The 9,141-nt window shown below is 39.2% G+C and overlaps 2 protein-coding genes across 11 annotated transcripts in view; one reads left to right on the top strand and one right to left on the bottom strand.

Moving 5' to 3' along the window:
* The window catches only part of LOC135627956 (uncharacterized), a 4,672-nt gene extending 2,257 nt beyond the window's left edge, over positions 1-2,415 (top strand). For both annotated transcript variants that reach the window (XM_065134433.1, XM_065134432.1), the window contains 4 exons: positions 568-683; positions 1,456-1,514; positions 1,892-1,982; positions 2,071-2,415. In XM_065134433.1, coding sequence (XP_064990505.1) covers positions 568-683; positions 1,456-1,514; positions 1,892-1,982; positions 2,071-2,298 — 494 coding nt within the window. In that variant the 3' untranslated portion in view covers positions 2,299-2,415. The remainder of the gene's footprint in view (positions 1-567; positions 684-1,455; positions 1,515-1,891; positions 1,983-2,070) is intronic.
* A 140-nt stretch (positions 2,416-2,555) lies between these two features.
* On the bottom strand, positions 2,556-9,103 carry LOC135627953 (probable catabolite repression protein creC). Of its 9 annotated transcripts, none has more exons than XM_065134423.1 (11): positions 8,401-9,097; positions 7,999-8,301; positions 7,798-7,906; positions 7,594-7,713; positions 5,625-5,689; positions 5,436-5,519; positions 4,539-4,635; positions 4,349-4,436; positions 4,059-4,164; positions 3,889-3,981; positions 2,556-3,342 (listed from the first exon to the last, which is right to left on the bottom strand). In XM_065134423.1, the coding sequence occupies exons 1-11, from the start codon at positions 8,944-8,946 to the stop codon at positions 2,956-2,958; spliced, it is 1,998 nt and encodes a 665-aa protein (XP_064990495.1). In that variant the 5' UTR covers positions 8,947-9,097; the 3' UTR covers positions 2,556-2,955. The 9 variants fall into 9 exon arrangements, with proteins under 9 accessions (XP_064990495.1, XP_064990496.1, XP_064990497.1 ...); XM_065134424.1 differs by having other exon boundaries at positions 5,602-5,689; positions 7,620-7,713; positions 8,401-9,093; XM_065134431.1 differs by having other exon boundaries at positions 3,228-3,364; positions 8,401-9,103.
* Between the last annotated feature and the right edge of the window lie 38 nt (positions 9,104-9,141).

The following is a 9,141-nucleotide window of genomic DNA, read 5'->3' as shown; positions in this document are numbered from 1 at the left end:
TTTGCTGATGAGGCATTCAGTTCTAAATTGGAACCTTCCAAAACTTTCAATCAAGAATTAGAAATGTCTCATTCTAGTTAATTATGCAGTAAGAGTTTTTTGTGGATCCAATTGTTTTACCTACAGAAATTGACTTGATGAATACCGCAATCAATCCATTTATGTGGCAGAAGTATTTTGAATGTGCAGGCTAGCTTTTGCAGAAGATATAGGTGTTTGTCACATTGGATGCAAGACTAAGCCCAACTGGTGTAATTTTGATTAATGGAGAAAAATTGAGCTTTAGACAGAGGCATTAAGAATGTACAAGAAGCTTTATTGAACAAAACACTTCTTTTTCTTGCAATTGTGTGTTAAATCTTTTTATTCTCGAGTTCAACTTGAGGCTTACTATTGTAATTTTAACTAACAGAATGAATAAACGAGATTTGACAATTTAGCATTAAGAATGTGCTAATTCTTTATTGGTACAGTTCATATTGAATTCTTTATTGCATTGAACTGGGATATTACTTATTTTTCTGAGATTTCATAATAATACCTTCTCACTGAAAGCTCACTTCTTAGGTCACCCATATCACACTGATGGATTGACATGCTTGTCAATAACCTCTGACTCTACTATTGCTATCACGGGCTCAAAGGACAGCTCCATACACTTGGTGAACATAACAACTGGGCGGGTACATTTTCTTTTCATGTTCTAGTGCTTATCAATTGCACAATACTGTGACAGACTAAAGTACATTGACTTTTATTACGATGAGCTATTTCACTTTCATTTACAAGTAGCTCATCCTCATGTTTTTTTTTTTTTTTCTGTTGTAAGCGTTAATGTGCCGTTTAGTCATGATTTGATAAATGCTTCTGTTTCATAGGTGTCATGAAGGATATGACACATAATTCGTGATTGTTTTGCCTAAGTCTTTCTTCCTCCCATATTTTGGTTGGAAGAACTTTATAATGGAGTGTTGCTTTGTTGCATGATCCTAAACTACAAAAAGACAGTGGGCCTTCCTATCAGCCAACTAGCTTTTAGCTTTTAAGTCTATTGCTTCCGTATCTTTTAAGAACATTATAATAGAGTGTTACTTTTAATGGGAGGCTTTCATCAGCTTTACAGAGTCAATGCTAAGTTGTTGGCTAGTCACCTCCACCCAAACTTTAATACAGCTTTCCCAACTTTGATATGTACCCAAGAATCAACTCCATTCTATGGGTGATGAGACTTGGTTATAATGCCGTATAGAGATGTAGAAACATTTTTTCCTGCAATCGCCTACAACTCTCAGCTATAACTGGGAAATTTGAAGTGAAAATAACAATTATCATGTTTTTGAGGCGCAAGAGCTGCTGTATTGTTCTTTTCCATTTATACTGTGGTGGATTTGGTTAATTCCTAGATATGAATATTGAAAGTTTTTAATTTTCTAATGGATGTCACCGTTGTTGTAGGTGATCAGCTCGTTAATCGCTCACTCCAAATCTGTGGAGTGCATTGGACTCACACCAAGGTATGGTTACTTTTAGCTAAACACATCCTTTCATGAATTACAGAAAATACATGTAATAATTGGAAAGAGAAGTGTACTTGTATGGCTTACTTGATTTATGGCATCCTTTTGATGATTCGATAACGTAGATTAAACTAGTTTCTTTACTTGTATAGTAACATATTGTTGGATCTAAGCAAAGTACTAGGCAAAGAGGAGGCCAGAAGATAACTATTGAATTAGTCATCCAACTTTCGTACAAGTTTTTGTTTGTCATCCATATCGGATTTTTTGTTTGTCAAGCAACGAGTGTGCATTTACCTTTTTGAATTTACATCTGTTCACTGCAAGTAATTGTGTCGTTGGGGCTTAAGAGATGCCATCTACTCGGCCTGCAGCTCTCCTTGGGCAGCGACAGGCAGCATGGATCAGAAGCTCATTATATGGGATCTTCAACGTTCTTCAGTGCGATGTGCATGTAATCATGAGGTCATACTCGGCCTGATGCATATTCACATTCTCTCTTTATCCTGCTTTCCCTTTTGTACTTAGGTTTTTTTGCTCTGGGTTTGGACAGGAGGGTGTAACATGCCTTGCATGGCTGGGTGCATCTCAGTTTGTCGCAACCGGCTGCGTCAACGGTAAGGTATGTGTCTGGGACAGTCTCACTGGCAATTGTGTGAAAATCTTCAGCGGCCACACAGACACCGTTCAATCCCTCGCCCTGTCCGCAGATGGCAACTCTCTAGTTTCAGTTTCAGACGATGGTACCGCTCGCATCTTTGTAGTGTCGGAGTTCCAATAGTAGATGCCTTCTCGATGTGCGATTGGGTTAGAGATTATTAGTAGTTGCAAGACATGTATTTTGCCAGTGAGTTGAAAAATATTCTTAATATAATCTTATGTAATTTTGCTTTTAAAATGCGGTTGTTTAGCTGATAAGTTAAACATTGTTGGTGATCTACATGATGACGTACAAAACGTATACTTGAGCTGATAAGTTCAATTGAGGCATTGAATTGGTCGTCGGAAGACAGAGGTAGGTTGCAAATACGAAAACCGACAGTAAAGATTTGAACCAATTGCGAAGAAGTTTTTGTGTTTGCTAGAAGAATCCACAGCAATCATCTCATCTCTGGGATGAGACGAGGTCAATATTGCTAGAACCTATGACATCATCCCAAAACTGCTGATTCACGACGTTGACGAGGCAAGAAATTAAAAGCACACAGGAAACAGTTGGACATTTGCACCTTTTGGTAGGAACGGCCTACTCCATTATTTCTCTGATATGCCAAGCCATCGGACCTCGCCATCATTTCTCTGATTTGATAACCTGTTGTTCTTTAAACAACTGAGCGGTCAAATTTCATTCATGGAGAGAAATTGCAATAAAAGCCGCGAGCAGGCAAGAGTTTTTTTGTTCATGTAGCACGATGCTTGTGACTAGTAAGTGCTGCTCTTAATGGATGTGGATGCCATCGACGGGTCTGTGCTTGGCGATAGGAGCAGCAGCTACTACAGAGTGGGAGCAACCAGATTGGCTGCACTCGTGATTCTGGGGCCTCTCCCAGATCTTGATATGGCCGTCGCGAGATATCGTAATGACTGATTCATTGGTAAATATCAAGCCCGAGAGGGGGTCCATGTGCACACTGTGAGCTACCAAAGGAGAAATTTTAGGCATATCTCTCATGCTCGGAGCAGGTAGGAGAGCACTCATCGGGCACATGCTGTCCCAGCTTGCTGAATGGCTTCCGCTGCTGAGAGTTGCTGACCCACCAGGAGGACAGCGTAGTGGCATGATGAGTTCATCCATCACCAAGTCCCACAGAAGCAGCTGACCATCCTGCAACTTACTAGGGATGACACTGAGCAACAAAAAAGAGTAGACAGACAATTGAAATTTTCTAGTGCGGGAGAATAATCACTTCAATGAAAAACAAACGCAAAAAAAAAAAAAATCTCCAGAAATAATTTCATACAACTTAAGCATATATCCAAATGTTTCTTCCACTATTGCTAATCTCATCCCTCGGTCATGCATGGTCTAACTCCGTAAGCATACAATTTATAAAGAACTCGAGCAGCAGTAAAGAAATTTTCTTTCAGGTTACCTAATACTAAGCCAATTATACAACATCATCTTTTAATTTACAACTATTACATTTCAGCTTTCTTCATAACAAATTTTGTGCTTTCTTTTACCACAAACAAATTTTGTGCTCACTATTACCAAGCATAGGTTGAATTTCATCAAATGGCATTAGATACTAATGCAAGAGCCTTTTTCTTATACTATTCATTGCCACACGGAAGATACATAAAAAAAAAATGAACATCAATTGATTGATTAGAATCCGTTCTTCGATAATTAAATTCCATAATAGATTACCTGACCAACAGAGCCAAAACGATACACCACATTTTCTTCTGTTCCTTCGGAATTTGGGGTTGACCAATATGAATCGAAAGCAACTCCACTAACCTGCTGATACACTTATTAGTGTATCCCGAGTAATTAATAGGGAAGAAAGCTTGTGCAACATTTTACCAAAACCTTACCCATGAATTATGTCCCTCGCCCCATGCGACAATCTTTTTGTCCTCCATACTCCAAACTTGTACAAGATCATCTTCACCTCCAGTCAATATGTATTTCCCATCCAAACTAAAACAATGGATCACTTCATAGTCAAGTTTCAAAAGGAAACAAACGAGAAAGTTTGAGTTGTGCAAAATAGTGATTCATTAAATCTTATTAATTAATTTGACAAAAGCATGACAAATGCAAGACAAAAAACATGACATAAGCAAGGACAAAATCTTGTAATAGTATGCAAGATAATGGATACCTCCAAGCAGAACATAGTAATGCACCATAGTAGCTTTTCCCTCCAAATGCTAGTTGCTCTTTTGAAAAATCAAATACTCTTAAATAACCTACAAGGACTCTACTATTTCAGGTTTTAATGGGACATCATATTTGACGTAAAGAACAGGTACTAAAGATATAGAAACAAGGTACAGGAATCAAACAATTACCATCTCTAGTAACAGTGGCCATATATGTTCCATTGACTGAAAAGGATATACTATTGACTGAACCATGACAAACATGCCATCTAGCAACTGGGTTGCTCTGCAAGCAAATCCCTTAGTTAATAGTTGAAAAAGTACAAAAGAAATTGCAACTAGAAATCACAAAATGGTCTCCTGAATTCCCAAATATACAGATTACTTTAGCATCCAGTTAAAATTATTCGATCGGAATCTTCAAGCTGTGAATGAAAATATGGGGACATCCAATACTCAGAAGCATCATGGTCCTATGACACACTTATCAATGGTTCAATACTATTATGATTGCTTTTCCTTGGTCTAGTGTCCGATGAATGCAAATGACATTTGACTTCCAATTGAAGCAAGGACCACAACAATTGTGCTAGGAAAGCCATGGTTAGCTAAGACCCAGTAGAACATTTCAATCATACAGACATGACAGTGCCAATGTATAAATTTAAACTAGATAATGTCTAGGTTGTTACTGAATCAAGTAAGTGCAATCAAAGGCATAGGAACCCACAACATGTTTCTTAAACATGCTTTATGTTGGTTAGTGGATGAACCTCATGTACTTAACAGATAACAATGGTCATAAACAATCCCAAAATTTTGCTAGCAAATGTGAACATTTTTTTTTTAAATCAATCTGAAACAAATGATCAATCAGAAAACTGTATGCAGGAGTTTGCACAAGCTATGCTTGAATTAACTGAATGCAAAGTCATTTTGAGATCAACTCAATCAAACAGCAGTTGAGTTTGAAATGTTGAGCTCAAGCAATATGGTTCAGGTTTGTCTTGGCTTTGTGTATGGTACATAGAAGCTCATTAACATTGGCCACATAACTATGCAGATTATACATCGTTTCCAAATTACCTTATTCGAGCGTGTGTGTGCAACAGAAAATTGAGTTTGATCTTTGATAACAGGAAACGAACTATCAGCAGTGACATCCTTGCTCTAAACAAAAAGGCAAAACATGCTTAATTTTCATTTCAAAGATAGTTGAACTAAGATAACAATTAAGAAATCTATAGTTAACCTTCTCATAGACATATATGTTACCATCAGCATGACCAACAACAAAAGTGCCTTCACGTTCTGGCACCCATGCCACGCAAGTGCATCGACTGTAAAAACAATGGAATTTCTGTATAACTAAGAGCAAATAACTCTGAACTCTGAATACAACCATGGACATAGTTTAAACAAAAAACAATTAACTTATTATATTTCAAAAGAAAAAATCTGTGCACAACTACCACAAGTATACAAAAACCAGCAATCTTATTCTTTTTCTTTTTCTAGCTATAAAAATAAAAAATGACATATCTCCAGCACTCTTCTTTTTCTTTTAATTGCTATAAAAACCAGCACTCTTCTCCAGCAAATGGCATATCTCCAACTTTCAGGCCTCTGCTAGGTAAATATATATACCACTAAACTAAATTTTTGAAAATAAGTCATAGTGTCATACAATAACATGTGGTTACAAGTTTTAGAAGTTTTCTTGATAGTATTAAACAAAGAAAACAATGAAATAACAATATGGGTTAAGATCATATACAAAAATTGAAGGGTCCTCTACCAATTTAATCTTCTCTTTCTACTCATACCATACAGGAGTACTTTCCTTTAGCTTTATAATTTTACAAGTCGTGCAGTCTACCTAATGAAAGCATTCACAAACATACTTCACTAAAGTGAAAAACCCCATCTTCTTGTATGTCCTTTCAGCTTTACATGTACAATTTTCTCACGCATAAAGCACTACAAGTTACATAAATTCATCTGCAGGTTGTTGTCTATATAAGTTCGTGTTCATATATTCTTCTCCAATGCCATCATTACAATATGTCATGCATGTAATGATACAAATTTGTGTTTGACAACTGTTCTATGTTCATTAACCAGCTTCAGCCAATCCTCCCTTAATACAGTATTATCTGAATCATGCAGTTTACAGGAGATACTGCTTTCTGTGCTTACTGGTGCAAAAAGATTCATGTAGGTGACCCCAAACAGTTGGAACACTATGGCTTGTTGTCATCATCGTCTATGTTGTAGACATATCATGTTTTTTTCTGCATGTTTACATATGACTTCAGAGTTTCCACCAAGCATATTTTGATGTTTTATTCTGTCAGGCATCTCTGTCAATTCCTACTTAACAGTACCATAACAGCCTAATCTAAACACATGGTTTTGCATAAGCAAACCTAGTAGATATATATGGACATGAAATTCATATTAAAACTATAAGAGGATAATGTTTGTATTTATCAAGTTGCTCTATTATGTTAAAATCATTTACCTAACTCATCATTAGGGCCAAGTTGCTTGGAAGGATCTTAAACAAAATTTAACAGATCAAGAGGCACAATCAGCTTCCAGCATGTCCATGATTAATGCACGAAGACTAGAGAAGCCAAAGCCAAACCAACTTTGGCATAAAGGAGCCTGGAGCTTGGAAACAATTTATGTTATTGAATTTATTATCGTCCTTTCTTTCTTTTAAAGCCAAGCATCCACTCTATTAAATTTTTCTAACTAAAGTAAGCCAAATCTTGATTCAAAGATATTCTTTTTCTGACTTAAACTGAAGCATGCATAGCAACTTCAAGCATATCTACACTCAACATCAATGCTATCGACCTAGCATCACGATCAGTAATTTAAGAGTTCATGATTAATATTTTCTTCTAAATACGAGTCCTGCTTAGTGCATTAAGATTTTAGTACATGCTTTTCAATGATCCACAAGAAAATGACTTGCAGCACAAAAGTTCAATAAAATGAATGCAAAGTTTATATGAAAGATACAATTAAAGTACAAAAGACATAAGCAACAGAGAGAAACGTGATAGCAATAATCACCAAACAAAATGCCCAAATGAATAAGAGAGGTTAACTTTGAGAATTATGCTGACATAAAAAGTAAAATTTGAAAAAAGACGGCAATTGGCCAACAATCTATAACATCAGTAACTATCAAGATCAGCTCTCTGTCATTAATGCTCTCTAAACATGTCACCTATGGTATTGACATGCGATACATGCCTATTATTAGTTGTGCCTTCTTTGTTATAATGCTGAGCTGCCAAAAGCTTCCGCCCTGGATCTTGTAATTGTTGCCTAAGTGATACCAGGTAGACTACAACATCATGCATGTGGGCATTAGTGGGCAGAAAAAAAACAAAGGAAAAAATCTTGGCAGTATATAACTGACTGAACCTACTGTCTCCAGAGTGCAGCCCAATGAGCAAATCATGCCCATCACTCGCCTCAGCATCAAACGCATGGCAAACTGGGTTTGAGTTGCCGAATTGGATGGACTTGATAGGATCCTGAAGCAAAGAATGATAAGAGAGGCATACAAATGACATGCAATAGATTAGCAAACTCAACAGAGCATTTCCACATCAAACAGGCGCAAAACCTTCTCCATCGAATTGAGGTCACTGATGAACAGAGTGTCTGCTGTACTAAAGATTAGGTATGTCCCCTTGCCATCATAGTTTGGCGATGCCAGCTGTGCACTCGATCCCACCGATGCACCAACGGGACCACCGGTCCTGCTGTTGGCCGACACTACCCGAGTAACACCGTTGCTAAGCGACCGGCTCCCATTCCCGGACCCGAGCAGTCGGGCCGCCGCCGACCTCACTCCCGAACTCGTGGCTGACGGCGCCGCCTGGCTCGTATTGGCCGGCGGTTTCTCCTTGAGATACGCAATCGTCAACTGAAAAGAAAGACATCAAGATCCCTGTCTTTTGCGCTGAAATCAAGAAAAAGGAACCAAACAAGCCAAGAACCCTAGTTTTGGCCCGAAGAAGCCCACCTGAGAGACGGACTTGCCATGGGAAGCTGCGGCGGGAGGGAGGGTCTTCTCGTGGAGGAGCTTGTACCGGCCCTCGGGGGTCTTAAATAGCGCCTTGAGCGCCGGCGACTGGGATCTGACGGCGGCGGGAGCTGAGGACATGATCGAAGGCTTCAAAGGCGATTCCGGGATCACTCGGAAGGCGGCGGCCGAACGATCATGCCTCCACCCTTGTGAGCCTCGACAAATCCGAGGAGATGGAAGCGACGGGCGGCGGAGAGGGTTTGTGTTGTGGAGACGGGAGGGACGAGGTTTTTCTACGCTCGTCGGGTTCGCCTCGTCGATCGTGAACGACGGCGTCAAGAGAGAGAGAGAGAGAGAGAGAGAGAGAGATATAGGAGGAGGAGGAGGAGGAGGTTGATATGGGATCTCGGACGGGCGTCTGCTGTTGGATCGATCAGGACCGTCCAAATAGTGGATCTCAAATCTCGTGGAAAGCCAGCGATGGACGCCGGAGATGTAGAAGCAATAGCAATGCTGATCTGGCGTCGTTGAAAATGATCGCATCCAATGCTAGTCTGTCCGACCGATCACCCCTGAAATTTTGCAGGGCTGACGTGCTCAACAACGGACACGATGCGGTCGAAACCACAGGTAAGGGTGCCAGTGATCACATCACCCACGAGCATTTCCAAGAGTGAATCGGTCAGTTTGGATATCAGTGTTCCTATCGAAGAGCTACAACAGTGAAACATGTTAGAT

The sequence above is a fragment of the Musa acuminata genome, chromosome BXJ2-11, assembly GCF_036884655.1.
Source record: "Musa acuminata AAA Group cultivar baxijiao chromosome BXJ2-11, Cavendish_Baxijiao_AAA, whole genome shotgun sequence".
NCBI classification, from domain to species: Eukaryota; Viridiplantae; Streptophyta; class Magnoliopsida; order Zingiberales; family Musaceae; genus Musa; species Musa acuminata.
The sequence above is the reverse complement of the archived record's forward strand: the minus strand, read 5'-3'. Positions and strand labels throughout refer to the sequence as shown.

What these genes read in the sequence shown, in the direction of transcription:
- LOC135627953 (XM_065134423.1), bottom strand. Translation starts at nt 8,946, where the DNA reads ATGCGATCATTTTCAACGACGCCAGATCAGCATTGCTATTGCTTCTAC. An exon ending in ATGGCAAGTCCGTCTCTCAG is followed by an intron (nt 8,302 to 8,400) that starts GTGGGCTTCTTC and finishes CTTTCTTTTCAG; the next exon opens with TTGACGATTGCGTATCTCAA. An exon ending in ACCTCAATTCGATGGAGAAG is followed by an intron (nt 7,907 to 7,998) that starts GTTTTGCGCCTG and finishes TCTTTGCTTCAG; the next exon opens with GATCCTATCAAGTCCATCCA.